We start from the raw sequence: 22,205 nt of genomic DNA on the forward strand, positions 1-22,205 counted from the left end.
AAATGTCGCTCCCTTTCTGAGCTCACTGCCAACCACTAACTGAAGTCACTCTTGCTCACACCTGCATTATTCTAGTGCTCTAACCATCTCTTTGCCTCTCCCTGCCTTCCATTTCCCCCACAAAGTGACATCACATTAATTTTCCTAAAATGACATGTTCAGAAACTTTCAATCACTGTTAAGAATAATTCTCAGAGTTTACTCTACAGAAGAACCGCGCGGGGAGCCTGTGAAACGTGTAGATGACTAGCACCGCCCACTGCACTCTCCCCCAACAGGGGTGGGACACAAACACTCACATTTTCACGAGGCAAAGTACTGAGCCCCCAAGACACAATTATTCTTGAACGCAAATCCAACTCTCCAGCTGGTTCTATGGCCTTGGATAAACCGGTCTCCCTAGGTCTGGACGAAATGAGAACGCAGGCCCTTTCCCATCTGTTGTGGATGCTCCGGATGCTCCGGGGCCCTGCGGCGCTCACTCATCCACACAGCATGTGCACAATCGCTCTGGGCCCTGTGGCGCACATTCATCCACACAAGCACGCGCACACCTGCTCCAGGGCCTTGAAGCACACACCCGCTCACCACAGCACGTGCACACCCATCCCGGGGCCCTTCAGTGTACATTCATCCACAAGACACACACACTCACTCCGGGGCTCTGTGGTGCACACTCATCCACATAGCACGCGCACACCAGCTCCAGGGCCCCGCAGCGCACAGTCGTCCACACAGCACGCGCACACTTGCCCACCATACCACACACACACCCGCTCCAGGGCCCTGCGGCGCACACTGGTCCACACAGCACGCGCACACTCGCTCCGGGCCCTGTGGCGCACATTCGTCCACACAGCACGCGCACACCTGCCTCGGGGACCCCTCCTTGGTACCTGCGTCCCCAGCAGTCCACCTTCTGACTCCTGACCCCCGACTCGGTTCTCCAGGCTACGAATCCCTGCTGTCCCTCCTTCTGGGCCTGGTTTCTCCAGTGGGTCTCAGGAACTCCTGTCCCCGCGAACTTTCCTCACAACCCCCACCAGGAGCGCCCCCGCTCACAGCAGGTTCAGCTCCTAGCTCTCCCTCAGTCTGCTATTCTTGGCCCAACATTCAGACCCAACCTAACTTTCGAATCTAACATAAACTGAGCGCTTTCCTCACATTCACATCACCCCCCCACCCGACCCAGCTCTCCGGCTCCTCAAATCCAGCGCGGCCCAGCTCATCACGTCCTCCTTTCCCGCAACACGCCTAGACTTCCACTGCAAAGGCTGGTCTCCGCTTCCCCTGAATCTCTGGGGCGTGAGTATTTCACAAGCATCGTTTACCGATAAATCCTCCTTGCCTTCTATTTTGCTACCTGGTTGGCTAGAATGATTAGCAAAGTTGAGGGACTACCTCTAGAATTAGCAGTCATTTTTCTATGTAAAGAATCATCTCTTCCAATAAACTGTAAGCAAAGGAAAATTAACAATACCTCATTTTTAGTTTTACCCATCTCCTCTGCGTAAAATAGGTAATTGACAAATATTTACAGGGTCTAAGGTCTCCAGGGAAGAGTCCTATCATCCCTTCTCTGTCACTCTGTGAGCATTACCATCCATGAGGCACAGCCTTCACGGATATACTAAAGTTTCCTTTGCCTTGACGCCCACCATTAACTGGTAAATTCTGTGACTCGGTCACTCATAAAACAATCTAATATAGCTGTCCAACCAATTTCCTTCTAGAATAAAACCATATAAAAGTACTCTTCAATGAAATGTCTCATACTTAACTTGAATTTAATCCTTTTGAAACAAGGATTCAATTCAGTTATACAATACAGTTATAAAAAATACACTTCATCTGTAATAATTCATTTTTTCATTAATTCTTTTATTCACTCGAAGACTACTTATTAAGCATCTACGTATCAGCCACTATACATAATCAATTCTAAAAATACGCTGATTTATAGGTATTAACCATATTACACATATATAGTCAACACAATTAATTTTTTAGTTGATTATCCAATTTGAGTTGATTTATCAAATCCTTTCACTATTTTTAAGTCTAGATGACTATCAATTTTACTTTTAGTACCTCCTTCACACAGTGGGTAAATGAAGCAAAAGCTGCTGGAATCCTGTTCAATTGTATACTAAACACTTAAAACATATAGTTCTATATACTTTAACCTCTCTGAAAGAACTATTCTAGGGACGCCTGGATGGCTCAGTCAGTTAACTGTCTGGCTTTGGCTCAGGTCACGATCTCATGGTTTTGCTCATAAGTTCGAATCCCGCATCAGGGTCCCTGCTCTCAGCACAGAGCCCGCTCGGATCCTCTGTTCCCTTCTTTCTCTCTGCTCCCTACCCTCACTCTGTCACTCTCTCAAAAATAAATAAAACATTAAAAAAAAAAAAGAAAGAACTATATAAACTAAAACATTCATTAAGAAGGTCACCCTTTCTGGGGCGCCTGGGTGGCTCAGTTAAGCATCCGACTTCAGCTCAGGTCATGATCTCACAGTCTGTGAGTTCGAGCCCTGTGTCGGGCTCTGTGCTGACAGTTCAGAGCCTGGAGCCTGCTTCAGGTTCTGTGTCTCCCTCTCTCTCTGCCCCTCCCCTACTCATGCTCTGTCTCTATCTCAAAAATAAATAAAAACATTAAAAAAAATTTTTTAAAAAGAAGGTCACCCTTTCTTAGAATTGTGGAACAGAAAAACCCATAAATTGAAGCAAAACCTCCAAGTGGCAACTTATGACAATTTCTTGCCATGTAATCTTGAGAGAGAAGAACATCGCAGGTAGCTAACAATTATATATTAGAAATTACTATTTATAAATGATATTGCACATTTAGAGTTTTGAAAATAAAGAAATGGCCTCATAACAGACTTAGGTTGAATTGAGGGATGAAACTATGTATAAAGAATGTTGTTAGGGGCGTCTCGGCGGCACAGTCAGTTAAGCGTCCAACTCATGATTTCAGCTCAGTTCATGATCTCACGTTTTGTGAGTTCAAGCCCCTCACCGGGCTCTGTACTGACAGTGCGGAGCCCGCCTGGGATTCTCTCTCTCTGTCTCTCTCTCTCTCTCTCTGCCCCTACCCTGCTTGCTCACTCTTTCTCAAGTAAATATACTTAAAAGAATTTTTTTTAATAAAGAATGTTATTAATTATTAAAAATGACTATCCATGGAAACGATGTTCTTTGCAACTATTTTGGAACGTTAGTCATCCGTAGTGATGGTTTCTTCTGGACCTAGAGACAGGTGTTCCTTTGATTCAAAACTCCTTTTGTTCCTCCTGGTTTCTACCTGCAAACAGAGGCTAACAGTAGTATGCTGCTCCTCACCTTGATGAGGCAAATGGCAGATGGAGTTTCTTCATATTCTTTTCCATGTTTGCCATCAACTGCATCTTCACAAAGTCCCTTTACATAGAGCAGACAGCCTTGAAATAACTCATCAGCCCCAAAAAGATGGCGGCACAAAAATGACCTGAAAGGTAAAAACTTTCCAGACTTATCTGGCTCCTGTTCAAAATGAATACAGCTCACTTAGAGGGAACCGTGTAATTTGTTTTGTATCCATATGTATTATATCTATTTTAAATGACATTAATAAACATAAGCATAATGGGGTTTGTTTGGCTGATAATGTTGAAAGCAAGGTTCTGGTATTGGGTGTGCTGAGTAAAAAAATACGAGGGCAAACAAGTGATGATATAATTTTACGCCACTGAGTTCTAACAACTTTGAAACAGTAGGCAGCGATGTACAACATAAGTTATACTTCCCCTGTTAAATTTAAATACTTTTCCTCAATTTATGTTTTCCCCAATTACAGGAAGAAAAATTAGCTAGACTTGGGAACCGTTTGGAGAATGTTTCTTAAGTTCTCCAACCACCTGTGTCCCAGAAGAGAAAAGATGGGCCTTGCTCTTTCCTCTGCCCCTTTCTGCCGGTCCGGTCGTGGTCGCAAAGGTGAGTATTCTCACTTCTAACAACACAAGACAGAACTGAAGGAGAAAAGAGCAAAGTGAAAGAGACCAGGCTCCTGAAAAACTGGATCAAGAAAAGCGAACCTCCCTGTGCAACAGTGTATCAAAGAAGGGGGCGGGGGGGGGGGGGGGCTTCTGCCCTTCACCGATCCCTTGTGGGGTGGCTAACTTTTATAGCTGATTTTGGTATATTTTATATAAAAAGACAATCATCAGAAATTAGCCTTTTCCTGTCTTTCCATTTTATTGGCGAAAGCTTTATGCACCATGAAGAAGCTCCCTGGGCCCTTTATTCTCACTGCCCTCCCCCTCCCCAAGGCCTTGTGGTCTTTGTCATAAAGGCCTCCTCAAATGACACAGGCCCCGCATAACCTGGAGCTACTCACAGAGGTGGAATTTGTTCATGGACACTCCCCTGGGTATCTAGTACAGGGAAGAAAAGAAATCATACTAAAGACAGATGGCACATTCCAGAAGGTGAACCGCCACAAAAAAAATCAAACCCCGTCTTGGGATTTATTCACAAGAGAATGATGATGAAGATTCACATAGTAACGAATCCACATTACCCAGCATTGTTTAAAGCTTCCTTCTTTCCTTTAAAAAAATATAATTGACTTTATGTGTGTATTTTAACACAGATATGAGGAAACTAGGGAGGGTTCACTGTGAAAACAATTATAGGTGGGGAAAGCATGAAAACATTTAGAACTGTGATGGTGAGATCTGACAAGAGAAAAATAATGCATCATCTGATGACTATTCAGGCAAAGGTGTTACCAGGAACTCGCCAACAAATTTCCACCGTATTGTACTAGAGAGCTAAATACATTCTCGCAAACTTGACTCACAAGATTGAACTGCTTGGCATTAGAACATATATCACAGAAATCTCTTAAAACTCAGGTCCTGGCTCCTATAAAAATGGGGTAAGTGTACTTTTCACTACTCTTCCCTCTAGGTACAACTAAAAACTCTGAACGTTACATGTGAAGTGAACATGAGAAGACACCGAGAGGTAGAGAAGACAGACCGGCCAGGAGTGACAGGGTCATCAGGTGCGTCTTCTTCTGCCTTCTACAGCCCAGGCTTGGAAATGCCAACAGGTGCGGACAGAAACGCCTGCTGTCTGGCTCGAGGGCCAGAAAGGGGCAGCCGAGCAAGACAGAAAACTTTTCAACAACCACCATTCTATCCCAGCGAGATACCACAGGGGGGGAAGGCCACGTGGAGAGCCTGGCATCGTGCGCCGGGCAACTGGTAGTGAGCTTCCCTAGCGGTCCTCTGGGGGTTTTCAGGGAAAGCTGAGCAGGGAATAGGGAAGGTCATCCTCCCTGGGTGGTGGTGAGCAGAGAAACAGAAGACATATCATTTTATAAGTTAAAAAATATAATGACTGGGGCGCCTGGGTGGCGCAGTCGGTTAAGCGTCCGACTTCAGCCAGGTCACGATCTCGCGGTCCGTGAGTTCGAGCCCCGCGTCAGGCTCTGGGCTGATGGCTCAGAGCCTGGAGCCTGTTTCCCATTCTGTGTCTCCCTCTCTCTCTGCCCCTCCCCCGTTCATGCTCTGTCTCTCTCTGTCCCAAAAAAATAAATAAACGTTGAAAAAAAAATTAAAAAAAAAAATATATAATGACTGAAATGGAAAACTCAGTATGTTGGCTCAACAGCAGAACGGAGTGGACAGAGAAATCAGTGAACCGAAAGAAGAACAACAGAAAGCATTCAATCTGAACAACAGAGTAAAGACTGACTGAAAAAAATAAGCGGACCCTCAGGGACCAGCAGGACCATAAAAAAGATCTAGCATTTGCCTCCCCAGTCCTAGAAGCAGAGGAAGGAGAGGGCAGGACTAAAAACACTTGAAGAAATATGGACGAAAATGCAACAAGTTTGTCAATGGATGCACGAACCAGAGGTTTAGAAGCCAGGTGACTACAACAGGATAAAGACAGAAGTCCAACCACCACACATCAAAGTCAAAACTTCCGAAAACTACAGCCAAAAGAAAAAGTGTCAAAAGCAGCAAGAGAAAAAACCGTCTACAGAAGAAAAGCAATTCGAATGACCACGGAGGCCAGGAGATGGGCTCAGAGGAAAGAACTGTCCACTCAGAATCCCATATTCAGCAGAATCTTCTTCGATGACAGAGAAACAAAGAAGACGCTTTCGGACATGGGAGAAGCAGGAGACTTTGCTGCCCGCAGACCTGCCCTAACAGAATGGCTAATGTAAGTTCTCGCAACAGAAATACACAACAAAACAGCCCAAGGAGCCCTGCGACATTGAGAAGGAAGCAAGAGCATGATAAACAAACCAAACTGAATACATTTTAAAAACACACAGACTGTCGTTCTCGTTCTCGAGTTTTACAATGTATATTTGATGGTGGAAGCAAAAAACTGTAACAGTGCCGAACACAAGCGGAGGAAACATCTAAGACCGTCGTACTGTAAATGGGGGAGGGCAGAGGGACACAGAGGTAAGGTTTCTACAGTTCACTCAAACTAATAAAATGCAACGCTAGTAAATGGCACGCTACGTATGTATGATGTTACGCCAACAGCAACCACCAAACAGCTACACAGAAATACGTTAAACAATAGTATAGAAAAATCCAAATAGAATTCTGAGAAATACTGCTTTAGTTGAATATTCAAATAATCCACAGAAAGAAGAAACAGACAAAAAGCAGAGGGAAGAAACAGAAACCAGAAAATAAAATGGCAAACTTAAGCCCTAACAAATAAATAATCAGACTGCACGTCAAGGGTCTAAACACAGCAAGTAAAGACCGAGATTGGCAGACGGATCTGAAAACGTGATCAAACCATATGCTGCCTCCTAGAAACGAATGGCCATCGACAACCCCCCTTCCTCCCAACCCCTCACCCACGCCCCTCCCTCCAACCACCCCTGTAGCAAAGGGTGTCCCTTGAACAGAGGAGGAGTTCAGCTCTCCTCATCAAAGCCACCCAGGCCAACGAAGCAGTGAGGCTAGAGAGTTACGTTAACCCGTTCACAAAGCAGGCTAACTCTAGCCTCATGCCTGGCACGTAGAGATGCTAAATAAATATTCTTGAATTAAAAAAAAAAAAAAAGACAAGCCAAATCTGGGAGAAAATGTTTATAAACCAGGCACAAGGGACTCGTGTCGAGACTATAAAAAGAACCCTTAAAAACTCAACAGTATATTGGGGCGCCTGGGTGGCGCAGTCGGTTAAGCGTCCGACTTCAGCCAGGTCACGATCTCGCGGTCAGTGAGTTCAAGCCCCGCGTCAGGCTCTGGGCTGATGGCTCAGAGCCTGGAGCCTGTTTCCGATTCTGTGTCTCCCTCTCTCTCTGCCCCTCCCCCGTTCATGCTCTGTCTCTCTCTGCCCCAAAAATAAACGTTGAAAAAAAAAAAAAAAAAAAAACTCAACAGTATAAAGATAAACAATCCCACCAGAGACATGGAGAGACATCTCACCAGAGAGACATGGAGAGACATCGCACCAAAGAAGATTCCCAGATGGCCCATAAGCACACGGAAAGATGCCCAACATCATCAGGGAGACGCAAACTGAAACCACAACACGATACTGCCAGAAAACTGCCGGAATACCTAAAACAAAAGAACAGTGACAATTCCAAATGGCGGCAGGGAGGTGGAGAAGCTAAATCACTCCTACGTTGCTGTCGGGGATGGAAAAAACAGAACAAAACTAAACGTGCAATCGCCATATGACCCAGGAGTGCACTCCGGGGCATTCACCCCAGACAAATGAAAACCTGTGTTCCCATAAAAACCCACATATGACGGTTTAGAGGGCTTTACCTACAGTCAACAAGCGCTGGAGAACAGCGCGTGTACTTCCCAGTCTCAGCACGCGCCGCTCCCCAGCCATCGAGGAACGCCGGATAAACGCGGCAGCCTGGATGGAAGTCCAGAGTTGCGCTCAGGGAAGAGCCAACCCCGACCCAAAGGTCGTATACTGCATGACGGCACTTATACAACGTTCTCGAAAAGACAAAATCACAGAAATGGGGGCCCGCGTCGTGCTTGCCACGGGCTAAGAAGAGGGTGGGACTGGGAGGGAAGCGAGTATGGCTGTACAAGGGCAACACGAGGGACCCTGCGGTGGCCAATCTTCTGTATCTTGATGACGTCAGTGCCACTGTCCTGGCTGCCATATTGTACAGTGAGTTTGGGGGTTCTACCTCTGGGGGAAACAGGAGGTCTCTCGGCATCATCTCTTACAACTGCATTCAATCACAGTTACCTCAAAGTACAAAGTTCAATAACAACAACAACAACACCACGGGGCTGCCAGAGACCCCGTAAAACAGGATTAACAGCCATTTGACTCCCATGACGTAGTCACTCCCCTTTCTGGAAGCAGAAAGGTCAATCAAGCGACCAGGGGAAGTCCTCATAAGCTGTTCACAGAACTATCATCTCCTCATGCCGCAGACTGACATACTGGGAAATGTCGTCAGTGTTTATCATCACGTGCGATCTACAAAAATGGTGTTTGAAAGTAAGATTGACTAAACCTACTCATAACCGCGACATGACTTTGCAATCGCTGAGTGAAAAGTGATTTATACCTGCTACCATACTACATATTTAAGATAAGGTTTCCCCTTAACATAGTTAAAAATGCATTTGCCTCTTTAAGCTTACCTGCTCTTCTCTGTCTTAATTCTTCTAACATTCAATTTCCAAGTAACAAATGCTTTATTAATTCTGAAAGGAAAGATATTTCTTACATTCTATATTTGTAAGTCATGTATTTATATGGAATACATTTATTTTATTTTTTTTTTAATATGAGATTTAGTGTCAAATTGGTTTCCGCACAACACCCAGCGCTCCTCCCAACAGGTGCCCTCCTTGATACCCATCCCCCCCCCCCCCCCCCATCAACCCTCAGTCTATTCTCAGTTTGTAAGAGTCTCTCATGGTTTGGAATACATTTAGTAACGTCTTAGAAATCCTAGATGTCCTAGAACAGGTCGCATTCATCAAAAACTTTACTTAAAGCAAATACCAGACCACATCACTTCTCTCCCAAACTATCAACAGAACAGAGAAAAGTAAATGTCATCAAAACTCATTATAATTCTCATAGACACATAATTAGTTTAGTTACTGTTAGGACGTCCCTGGAACCACAGTGGAGGGGACGGCCATCTTGCCAATGCAACCCAATGAAAAGCCCCTAGTAGCTGCCAGAACGAATTGGAGGTCAACCAATCACCGGGCGACAGCACGAACTGGCGCGAAAAAGGCCCACCCGGGAACCGCTGCAGCTTAAAAGCCCCACCCCACCACACCTGGGCGCGACCTAACTCCTCTCTCTCTCTCTCTCCCTGAGTCACGGAACCCCGCCCGAGACCTTAGTTCCCAATAAAGCCTTTGACTGCTAAAACTTTTAGTTCTTGACTCTTACCTTTGCCCTAGCCTACGCCTGACCCCACCAGTTACCACATCCCAATTAATATAAATCTATAAAAATATATTCTTTTCCCTTATACCTTTATTAGCTTACTGGTTTTAAAAGAGATTCTATTTCGAGAAGAATCAAGGTTCAATTTTCAGTGATAAGAAAAGTAACGTTGGTAAGAAATCACTGTATACTGGTAAATAAAAAATTAAGATAGTGTATATCATATTGATATTTAATATTTATGTTTTTGAAAGGATGCATTTGTAATTTTAAAACCTCAAGGAACCCGTCTGAGAAGGATGGTAACGGTGACACTTGGTGACACTTTCAAGGTGACGCTTGTTTGCCAAAGCGAGATTCCTTACGCGGCAGGCAAGAGCCAACTGGGAGAGGACCGCCTGAGCGGCCAATCGGAACCAGCCCATCTTCCTGGCTGATTCTGAACCACAGAAGACTGAAGGAGCCCCAGGGACAAGCAAGCAGTTCAGAAAGTGTCCCATGATGTCACACAAACAGGCACACCCAAGGCCTTAGAAACACCTCAGATCTGGTAACGTGACCTAAATCAGGCTCCCAACAGGCATTTCAGTTGAGTTCCTGTCTCACTTCCAACCGGTCACAGAACCTCAGGACTCCAGAACCGTGGAAACCAGACGAATCACCCCAATGACAGTGTGATGAGTGTCCACACCGGGCCACAGCACAAGTCCTCCGGGACGGCCCACGAGGTAAAAGGCGGGCACTGCAGCTCAAGTCACCCCTGCACGAGACACACATCACCTCCGTAAGCCGCCAAGCCCCTACACTGGACACACCACGTTGCCTCCATAAGCCGCTAACCCCCCCTGCACCGGACACAGCACATCGCCTCTGTGAGCCACTAACTCTTCAGATTCTCCTTTTTCCTGCTTGACATGTTGTTACAATTATATGTCATAAAAAAAAAAACTTTACAAAATGTTAAAAATAAAATTTTTAAATCAAATGAATTTATAGGTTTTAATCTGTGTAAACTTTAGCTTATACTTCGCTTAACATGAATTTTAAAAAAATGAATCATTTTGACCACGGACTTATTGATGCTAAATGTCCTATAAGATGACTCATCCCAGTTCCAACTACGCTTCAAAAGCTTAATCAATTGAAATTACTTAGAATGGAGCGAACCCCAAGGATGTGTTACAAGGCAAGGATGACGGCGGAAAGCCCAACGATGACAGTTTACACTGGCACCTAATTTACAGGGATGCGATGATCATCTATTTTCTTGAAGACGAACTTCTCAGAACTGTCTCTCAGTCACCTACACGGCATGTGACTCAGGTTCGGACAGACAGCCAGAGCCCGCGTCCTTGCCGACCAACCTCTCCGACACTTCGGCGTCAGCGGTACCATCTCTACCTCTGGGTACACACCGACCTTGATCCTGCCTCCCAACTTCTGACCTCGCTATGTGCTCTGTCTAAACTATTCCCTCAAGACCCCCTGTGGACGTGTCCTTCTCATCAATGAGGCCTCCGCTTAAACAGCACCTCTCTGGCCGTCCTACTTAAAGTAGCAACCACACATCTCTGCGTTATTATCTTTCTGGCCCCTATCACCAGCTGAAATAATCTTATTTATTTACTTGTTATCTATCTCCCTCCATGAGAATGAATTTCTACAGGAACACAGACGTTGCACGTTTTTTACACGATGATACCTCCGGTGTCCAGAACGGTGGAGCAAAAGTACACAATACTTGTTTTGTAAGTGAGGAACTTCTCTGCTACAAAATCCACTCACTTCTCTTATAAAAGTAAACTTCCTCAGGTTCTTAGTTATTCCAACTATTTGATATCAAATGTAACCATTTAAGATATGACATCTCTTCTCCTAGTCTCCACCAGGTAGCAGCAGACCACAAGGAAATACATATGTTAGAAACAAAAAAATTATGGTAACAGCACCATTCACGGGTGCGGCGTGGTGCACAGCACAATGTACGGACGCCTGAAACTAATGTGACATCAGGTGTCGACTACACACGAACAAAAGGAAAGAAAAAAACCAGGTACAAACACTAGGAGAACAAATCTGGGACCGCTGTGTGAAGGATCGGACTCGCAGAAACCCTGGTGTCCTTGTCCCGCCGTGTCACTCAGAACTGGATGAGTTATTAAGTGATGACCTCGAACCAAGCTGCCCCAGCCCCCTAATTCTGATCTATTTTCCTCTATAGCATTCCTTCTGCCCCTGGTATTCCACGTATTTATGTTTTTACCTCTTACCCACTACAAGACATTTGAGAGCAAGACAATTGTTTTGTTCAACAGTCTCTCCAGCATCCAGAACAATGCGTGGTTCTTGCAAACTCAATAAATACTCATTTAATGAATCAATGCATGAAAAATACACGGTTTCTGCACGGTCATTATATACATTATACACATTATACACGGTCATTATAGTTAACTTAAATCTGACCATAAAAAAATCTTTTTCTTACAATATTTATCCAAAAAGATGGGCGTTTTCATACCTAAATGGGTAAGCTTCCTTTATCTAAAGAAAACTGTATCGCAGTATAATTGACATACAGTATTATATTAGTTTCAGGTGTGCAACACAGTAATTTGACACTGTAGACCCTGTGAACTGATGCCTACAATAAATGTAGTTATCATCTGTGACCATATGGTTAATACGGCACTCGCGACTGTATTCCATAGGCTGTACATTCCATCACTGTGACTTATTTCATAACGGGAAGTCTGTAACTTCTCTTCACTCGTTTCATCCCCCACCCAGCACCTCTCCCCTCTGGCAAGACACAACTCTGCGCTCTGTATCTATGAGTCTTGGTTTTGTTTCGGTTTTTAGGTTCCACATATACGTGAAATGATGTGGTATAGTTCTTTCTCTGTCTTACTTCCCTTAGCAGAATACTTTAGGGTCCCATCCGTGTTGATGCAAATGGCAAGATTTCATTTTTTTTTTTTTTCTGGCTGAGTACTGTTCTGTTGTATATAGGTACCACCTTTTCTTTATCCATTCATCTCTACCAGTGAGCCCTTTGGTTGTTTCTATGTCTTAGCTACTGCAAATAGAGCCACCAGAAACAAAGGAGTGCGTTATCTTTTCAAAGTAGTCTTTTCATTTTCTTAGGATACCCAGAAGTGGAACTGCTCAATTGTTCGGTAGTCCTAATTTTAATTTTTTCAGGAATCTCCATCCTGTTTTCCATAGTGGCCGCACCAGTTTACATTCCCACAAGCAGTGAGTGAGGGCCCCTTTTCTCCACATCCCCATCAATTCTTGTGATTTCTTTTTTTAATAATAGTCATCCTGACATGTAGCAGGTAATATCCTATTGTGGTTTTGACCTGCATTTCCCTGATTAATGATGTTAAGCATCTTTTCATGTGTCTGTTGGCCACCTGGATGCAGGTCCTGGAAAAATGCCTCTTCATATCCTCTGCCCATTTATGAATTGGATTGTTTTTGTTACCGAGTTGTATGAATTCCTTTTTTGCTTTTTTTGGATATTCACTCCTCGTTATATATGATTTACAAACATCTTATCCCAGTCAGTAGTTGGCCTTTCCATTCTATTGATGGCTTCCTTCACTGCTCACAAGCTTTCCCGTTAGATGCCATCCCATTTGTTTACTTTCCCTTCTGCTGCCTTTGCCTTTAAGTCAGATCTAAGAAAACATCTCCAAGAATGACGTCAAGGAGTTTACCACCTACTTTCTGTTGGGTGTTTCATGCATTCAGTTCTTACTTTCAAGTCTTTAACCCATTTTGAGTTTACTTTTGTGTGTGGTGTAAGCAAGTGGTCCAGTTTTCCCAACACCATTTGTGAAACAGACTTTTTCCCGTGGCATATTCTTGCCTCCTTTGTGGAAGATTAATTGGCCATATAATCGTGGGTTTACTCCTAGGCTCGCTATTCTGTTCCTTTGATCTACATGTTTATTTTTGTGCCAGTACCATACTGTTTGATCACTACAGCTTTGTAGTGGATCTTGAAATCTGAGATTGCAATATCTACAGCTTTGTTCTTCCATACATAGTATAATGTCATGTGTAAATAATAACAGTTTAATTCTTCCTTTCCAATTTGGATGCCTTTTATTTTTTTCTTGCCTAACTTCCGTGGCTGACTTCCAATTCTATGCTAAGAAATGTAGTCACCCTTGTCTTGATCCTGACCTTAGAGTAAAAGCTTTTAGCTTTTCAAAGTTGGAATATTATTTTAGCTGTGGGTTTGTCATATATGGCTTGTACTGTGTTGAGGTACATTCCCTCCATATGCACTTTGTTGAGAGTTCTTATCATAAATGAATGTTGACTTATGTCAAATGCTTTTTCTGCATCTACTGAGATGATACAACTTTTATCTTTCATTTTTTTTTAATGTGGTGTATCACAGTATGTCACATTGTTTTGCAGATGTTGAACCTCTCCATTCCTGAAATCAATGCCACTTGACCATGATGTATGATCCTTCTAACGTATTTTCTAATTTGATTTGTCAATATTTTGTTGAGGATTTTTGCATGTGTGTTCATGAGGGATATTGGCCCGTAATTTTATTTTTGTGGTATCCTCTGGTTTTGATATCAGGATAACTGATGGCCTCATAAAATGACTTTGGAAGCTGTCATTCCTCTTCCATTTTTTTTTTGAAGAGTTTAAGAATAATAGTTATTAAATATTCTTTGAATGTTTAGTACAATTCACCAGTGAATTCTGATCCTGGACTTTGTTGGGAAGTTTTGGATTATTATTTAATCTCCTTACTAGTAATTGGTCTATTTAAATTTTCTACCTTTTCATGATTCAGCCTTGCTAGGTTATATGTTTCTAGGAATTTATCCATTTCTTGTAGGTTGTCCGGTTTGCCTGTGTGTGACTGTTGTCTCTGTTATGATTCTTCATATTTCTATGGTGTCAGTTATAACTTCTTCTGATTTTGAGTTCTCTTTTTCTTCATTAGTCACCAATTTCATCTTTTTGTGGAACGAGCTCTTGGTTTCATTGATCTTTTCTGTTGTCTTTTTAGTCTCTATTTTACTTATTTCCACTCTGATCTTCATTATTTCCTTCCTTATACTAACTTTGGGTTTCATTTGCTCTTCTTTTCCAATTCTTTAGGTTTAAAGTTAGGCTGTTTGGGATTTTTCTTCTTAACGTAGGCCTGTATTGTTATGAACTTCTCTCTCGTAACTGCTTTCGCTGCATCCTGTAGGTTTTTGATATGTCCTATTTATGTTTTCATTTGTCTCTAGGTATTTTTTTTTAATTTCTCCTTTTTTTCCTTCAAAGGTCCCTTCATTTCAGTAGCATGTTGTTTAATCTCCACATTTTTTGTGGTTTTTCCAATTTTCTTCTCGTAGCTGATTTCCAGTTCTACACCATCATGGTTGAAAAGATGTTTGATGATTTCAATCTCGCTAAATTTACTGAGATGTTTTTGTGGCCTAGCATGTTATTTACCCTGAAGAGTGTGCCGTGTGCACTCAAGATGAAACATATTATGCTGCTTTTGAATGTAATGTTCTATATAGATCTCTTAAGTCCATCTGGTCTAATGTGTCATTTGAGGCCAATGTTTCCTTACAGACTTTCTGTATGAATGATGTAATTATTAACAAAAGTGGGATGTTAAAGTCCCCTCCTATTATTGGATCGCTGTCTCTTTCTCCCTTTATGTCTGTTGATATTTCCTTTAAACATTTTGGTGGGTTCATTAAACATTATGTTGAGTTCATATACATTTATAAATATTATATCCTCTTGCTGGACTGACCCCTTTATCATTATCTATTTAATGCCCTACTTTATTTTCTATAAGTCTTTAAGTCTATTTTGTGTGAATATAAGCTACCATAGCCTTCTTTTCATTTCCATTTGCATAAAATATATTTTTTCATACCTTCACTTTCCGTCTGTGTGCCGTTACTTTTGAAGTGAGTCTCTTCTCAGCAGCATATGGAGGAGACTTTTTTTTTTTTAGAAGCCCATTCAGTCACTCTACATCCTTTGGAGAATTTAGTTCATTTACATTTAATTTTAATAGGTATGTACTTACTGCCCTTTGTTATTGTTTTCTAGCTGTTTTTATAGTTTCTGTTCTTTTATTCTTCCCTTCTCTCTTCCCCTGATGTCTGACAACTTTCTTTAGTGTTGAGATTCCTTTCTCATTTTGTGTATTCATTGAAAGTTTTTGTGGTTATCATGAGGTTCAGCTACAACATCGTACGTATATGATGATGTGTTTTAAGTTCACAGCAACTTAAATGTGAATACATTCCAAAATTCTACATTTTCATCCCCCTCTGTTAATGTTTTAGGTTTTTTGTCACATTTTACAACTTTTTATGTATTACTTAACTAATTATTGTAGTTTTAGTTAATTTGACTATGTTGGTCTTTTGAATTTCACATTAGTTTTATAAATGATTTACTACCTTCACTATATACTTGCCTTTTTCCACTGAGATTTTCACTTTCATATGTTTTCTTGTCATTAATTAGTGCCATTTCTTCTTAGCTTAAAGAAGGCCCTTTAGAACTTCTTGCAAGGCTGGTTGGGTGGTAATGATGTCCTTTAGCTTTTGTTATATGAAAATTCTCTCTCTCCTTCAATTCTGAGTGGCCGGGTACAGTATTATCGGTTGCAATTTTTTTGTACTTTGAATATGTCCTGCCGCTCCCTTCTGCCTTGCAAAGTTTCTGCTAAGAAACCTGCTGATAGCCTCCTGGGGTTACCTTGTGTGTAAACAAGTTGTTTCTCTCTTGCTGCTTTTAAGATTCTCTACCTTTAACTTTTGACGTTTTAATTATATCTTGGGGTGAAACCCTTTGGATTCTTATTTGGCACTCTCTGGGATTCCTGGGTGTGGAGGTCTGTTTCCTCTGCCAGATTAAGGAAATTTTCAGCCATTATTTCTTCAGGTAAGTTTTTCTGCCCCCTTTTCTCTCCTTCTGCGGCTCCTATAACGTGAATGTTACTTTGCTTGAAATTGTCCCACGGGTCACCTAAGTTGTCTTCATTTTTTAAACAATCTCTCTCATTTTTGCTGCTCTGTCTGGGTGAGTCCCATTGCTCTGTCCTCTGGTTCACTCTCTGACCTCTTCTGATTCGCCCAGTCTGCTGGTGAACCCCTTTAGTGTATACTTCAGTTATTTGTTCTGCTTCAGCTCTCCGACTTCCATTTGGTAGTCTCTTATGTTCTCCATCTCTCTGTTGCAGTTCTCACTGTGCTCATCCATTCTTCTCCCAAGCTCGGGAGGCATCTTTATGACCACTGCTTTGAACTCTCCGTCAGGTAATTTACTGACGTTGCCATTTCATTAAGGTCTTTTTCTGAGGTTTTGTCTTGTTCTTTCATTTGGAAGAGAATTCCTCTGTCTCATCTTGCCTGATTTTCTGTGTTTTTTTTTTTTTTCTATATATGAGGCAAAACAGCTACCTCTCCCAGTCTTGAAGAAGTGGCCTTGTGTAGATGACCCCTGAGGCCGAGAAGCACAATCCCATCTGGCCACCAGTGCCAGGTACTCCAGGGTGGTCCCGAGTGTGGGCTACTCGCACCTGCTGGCTGTGGGGAGGCCGGGGCTGTGGCACCGAGAGGCATGGCACTCATCTGGCAAGGTGGCTGCAGTTTTGGCCAGGGGAGGACGGGATGCCTGCCCAGCTGGCTGTGGTGCGGCTGTGGCATGGAGTGATGGGGCATGCCCAGGTTACAGGAAGATTGCCAAAATGGCTAACGCCAACACTGGCATTAGCAAAGTACAACAGGATTGCAAAATGACACCTGTCCCAGGAAGATCCTGCTTCTCTGCAATTCACTTCAGGAATAAGGGGGTCAGTCTCCTTTCGGTATGGCCTAGATGCTTCTCAAAGTGCAGCTTTTGTTCTGGGTCCCAGGGTGAGTTGAGTGTGCGTGCAAACCCTTTACGGGCAGGTTCTCTGTTCCCCAGTTTTATGGTTTTCCTGGACACAATCCCCATTGTTTTACATTTTGGCAGCTCATCTCTCCGGTGCAGAACCCAACAACTGAGGTGCCCGATGTGTGAAACATCCCCTACTCCTCAGGGAGAGTCCCCACATTTTTGAGATCTCTCCTGATCGTGGCTGCCGCACTGGGGATAGGCTGTTTGGTGAGAGCATGTCTCTGTCTCTTCTACCCGTCTCCATGCGGCCTCTGTCCTCTGTTTCCAGGACTTTTCCAGAGGAAATTATTCCACATGTAGGTGTGTTGTGTCTGTGGGAGGTAGGAAGTTCAGGATCTTCCTGCACCTGCATCTAGCCTAAAACACCCCTATGGAGTACCCCGTTTCCTCTGTAACTCCCCACAAAGATGGCACCGGGCGGCAGAACCCACATGTCAGCCGAGCGGTTTCTGTTTCAACAGGACCGTACTGCAAATAATTGGCTGCGTTTTCTTTCATCTCACCGAAACTTGGAAAATATCCTGAACTGCTGCAATAAATGGTAACACGTTCTTTCTAAAAGCCATTCCACAGTCGGTACAGATTCTACTTCTTCTACGCCACCTACGTTAGTAACCTGTAAACACAGAGCACAAAAGCATGACTTTATTTTCTTAAAACAAATATGCACAATTTTCAAGGACTTAGGCAACCCTGGGTTTGCCTCATAACTACTTGCCTTGATAATGAGGCCTGTTCTGTATACGACCTCCACCACTTCGTCTCTACCCAAACTTGGTTTCCCGTCCCACACGGCTTCCATTCTTGCCATTTTTCTAATGCTATTTCTTGTGCTCCGACAGAGAAAGAATACGAGAAACTTCCTCACCTTGACATACTTTTCACAGATGCCTGTTCTTTTCAGTCTCAAAATTCTCACATTTTCTATACAGGTAGTATTTATGAGCTCAATTTTAACTACAGGGGTAGAGTGGTTCCAGAGGGGCTAATAATCCCATTGCCAAGATACCCCATTTTGACATTCAAGAACCACAGGACTTTCTTTCCTCAAGGAATTCTCTTCCAAAGAACCCCTCTCCCCCATGTGAATGGTAGCCTTTTCTTAAATGTCTTCTAGGAATAAAAGTATGCCTATATCACCACATACGTATTTACGTGCATACTTTTGTTTATATAGAAGTCGTTCTTTCCATTTTCAGTTGATAATACACACGGGGCATCCCCACACGTGCACCTACAGATTTGTTTCCTTTGGATGTGGCCCCGCCCACACGTGCTTACAGTGTAGCCGGGAGGCTGGCGCCACAGACACTAAACAAACGGCCCAAACAAGTAACAAGTTGTACGATCACAACTTGTGATCAGTATCAAAGCCCTATTTGAGTGTATTGGGGGAGTGAGGTTTCTACCTCTGGCAATGACCAACCTGAGAAAACAGTTTTTTCTTTTATTATTATAATTCCTATGATGTCAGCAAATCCCTGTAGTCTAGTTTTCTTTAAACACACACACACACACACACACACACACACACACACACACACACACACACACACTTAAGGTATTTGAGATAAAATTGAATCCCCAAACCTAAATCTCTAGAAAAAAGAAAAGGAACCTCGCCATTAAAAAGCTTTCTCCCAAAGAGGATCTGAAACATAAGCTACTTCTCAAATGGCCAGGTTTGTCTGAAACACACAAAGATATTCTAAATTGAATAATATTTTTCCATTATGACTCTCCAAGCTGAGCACGCCCGCCCTCTGTTACCTTGGAGACAGATGATGCTGTAATAATCCAGAATTCTTTGCCATGTCTAGCTCTGTGAGCAGAGACCACCTGGAGGTCATACGGATTATAGACACCTTTACTATTTTTCCGAGAAAGGCAATATACAAATTCTCCATCATCTTTTAAAGGTTCCTGAGGTTAAAAAAATTTTAATTAACTTGATCAAATTAAGTAGTAAAATGGCTGAACAGGTTACTCGATAAACTGAAACGATTTTAGATGAAAATTAAGAATAATATCCCTGAGGAAAGTTAACATCAAATTGTGTCCAACCGAAGTTCAACAAGATCAATCTTATGAAAGATTTAAAATATATAATTTTCATTCTTACAGCGTGGTGAAAAAACATTCACGAAAACTGATCTATGTGCTCACTCATGCGTGCTTATTCACACAAAGAACTTGGCAACATACATTTTACAACACGCTCCACCTTCAGTCAATCTTCCGACACCGGAAGCCTTTTGAGCACATTAATCATTTATTTTGTTAATGACGGTGGCTTAGTATTAGAGTAACAGTAGCTAATATTTGTTAGGTAAATAATTTGTTAGGTAAATAATAAATATTTAATAAGTGATAACGTTCATATATGTTATATTAACAACCACGAGAATTTAATTGCTTGAATTTTTTAAATTAACCACGGACGATGATCGTTAAATAGATGCAGAAATTACTAGTTTGAGAAATTAGGTCATTTGAGAAGAGTCACAAAGACAGGCAGGGGCAGGCTAAGATGTGAGCATGTGTCTGACCAAACCCACACTCCGACACACTGCAATTTACCCTAACGCCTGCTTCTTTTTTACCTGGCATTATTGAGAAATCAGCCATTCCACATTAAGAAAAAATTCTAAGTGAAATTTCTTTCTTCTAGCTTTGAACATTTTTAACTTTCACTATGAACCCTCTACAAGAAAGTTCAAGTTAGTCATTCCTGGATAATTAAAATTTATTATTAAAAAAATTATAATTCAGTGATGCCTTCAGAAGCTATTGAACTGAGTAAACAGTTTCTAATTACTGGAATTTAAAATTCTGGATCCAGTTTTACTTCTTAAAAAACCATCTTCCCTTAAGACCCTTCGTGTTCCTTCTCAATGTCTCAACCGTTCCCTTTTCTTGTTCTGACCGGACACAATGCATCCCTGGAAACCTTAAGAAACAAGTCTACAAACCGCGAGTCAACGTTAATAACTCAGCTCTGGGTGGCGACGTGCACGGTGGCGGCTGTGTTCCAGTCACTGGGCCACTCGAGGCATTTCTGTTCTAATTATCGTTCAGAAAGTTAAGGATGTTAGAACCTTAACGCAGACACGACTCTCCCAATGGGTCGTGTATGTAATTAAATCATCCACGTACAAGAAGCACAGTATGTTCCAATTAAATATTGTCTTTCGATTAAAAACAAGTATTTGTTTCACATTCTCAACCCTCTCTTCACATACACGCGAAACACACCTTGTCAGTGAGTCCAGGGGCATCCAGCTCACGGACAGCTTTGTGAAACCACGGCGCCCACCATCTGCCAGGCACACGCCACGCGCATTGCCTCATTTCCTGGCCACAGCTCCCTAACGTTAAGTACTATTATTTCCGCTTCGACATCAAAGAAGCTCACGCTCAGAGAGGCCAGGAACTTGCCCAAAATAACGCCGGGAGCGTACAGATAGAGCCTCACACCCGGGAGACTCCGATTCCATCATGCGTGGTGCTTGCCTTTACGTTAACGCTGCCTCCGACAACGATCAAAAGAGCACTCGTCCTCCTGGTGACAGCCTAGAGCAGGGCCAGCAAACCACGGCCAGGCCCACGCGCCTGTTTCAGTAAATGAAGACCCCCTGGAACACAGCCACACCCACTTGTTGCTCCCGCACCACGATGACAGACCTGAGTGGTTACGACAGAGGTCAGGGGGCCCGCACAGCCTAAAATATTTACCATGTGGCGTTTTTCAGAAAAAGGGAAGTCGGCCCCTGGTCTAGAAACACCGTTCTCAATTGTGCATCAGAATCGCCTGGGGCAGCTTCATAAAACGCGGATCGCTGGGCTCCACCCCCAGAGTCTCTGACTCACAAGTGGGGGCTAGAGAGGGGACTGTGGATTGCTAAAAAGCTCCAGGGGACACTGATGCTGCTGGCCTGGGGCCTGCCATTTGAGCGCCCTGGGTCTCCGGGGTAGGACGAGAGGGTCCTGCCCAGTCTTTCATCTTCTGTAATGAAGGAGGTCACAGGAGGCAGAGTTACCAGTGCTTGTCGCTGCCTGGACTCCCCGGTCACGTGACCCCGGACATGCTAGAACTTCCCCGAACAGGAAGGGATAAGGACATACACAGATAATGAGACAGAAAATGGGGCACGAGCAGTAAGGGTGCAGATACATGCTACAAACGCACGTTAGGATTTCTTCTTAAATCGCAAAATAACTGATAAACAGGAACATAAGAATAGATTCAAATTTCGGACACATGTCGTATCTGTTTCTCCGTTCTTGGAATAAGTGAAATGAAATGATGCCCCACACTTTCAGTTTTTGATTGTTTTGGTTTTTTTTTGTTTTTTTTTTTTTTACATCCAACACTTTTATAAGCATGTACTATGAAATCATGATTGTTAATTTGATGTTAATGGGATATTTAATTTTGATGTAATATGTGCAGTGAATGAAATAAAGATTAAGATACACTTTCAAATAACAACTTTTATAGCACAAAACTGAATAAAACAGAGTAATACCTTTAGAATAATCTTCTGAACTGCAAGTTTGGAACTTTTGTACTCCAAACAGCGCTGCGGTAACATTGTTTGCCAGCCAAACTTTTCTCGTAGCCTTATAATATGTCTTGTCACATCATCATCCTCCGGTTCTGGTTTACAACATTAAAAAAAAAAAGATCTAATAAAGTGTGAATATGGGCATCACTTAAGGATAATGTATACTACTCCAAATATTTCTAAACGGAGAAAACATTTTAATGGGAACTTAAAAGTTTACACAAAGGCTCTATAATTGGAAGAGAAAAAATAGCTTAACATTTACTTT

General features: G+C 42.6%; 1 protein-coding gene across 1 annotated transcript in view; it reads right to left on the reverse strand.

Moving 5' to 3' along the window:
• DNAH14 (dynein axonemal heavy chain 14) overlaps positions 1-22,205 on the reverse strand; it is a 334,473-nt gene that overhangs the window by 270,019 nt on the left and 42,249 nt on the right. The window contains exons 5-9 of the mRNA XM_086693941.1: positions 21,899-22,029; positions 19,140-19,292; positions 17,873-17,985; positions 8,660-8,722; positions 3,348-3,492 (exon numbers count right to left, since the gene is read on the reverse strand). Of these exons, the coding sequence (XP_086550067.1) occupies positions 3,348-3,492; positions 8,660-8,722; positions 17,873-17,985; positions 19,140-19,292; positions 21,899-22,029 (605 nt within the window). The remainder of the gene's footprint in view (positions 1-3,347; positions 3,493-8,659; positions 8,723-17,872; positions 17,986-19,139; positions 19,293-21,898; positions 22,030-22,205) is intronic.

Source organism: Puma concolor, chromosome E4 (assembly GCF_028749965.1).
Source record: "Puma concolor isolate L17-30 chromosome E4, mPumCon1.1.hap2, whole genome shotgun sequence".
NCBI classification, from domain to species: Eukaryota; Metazoa; Chordata; class Mammalia; order Carnivora; family Felidae; genus Puma; species Puma concolor.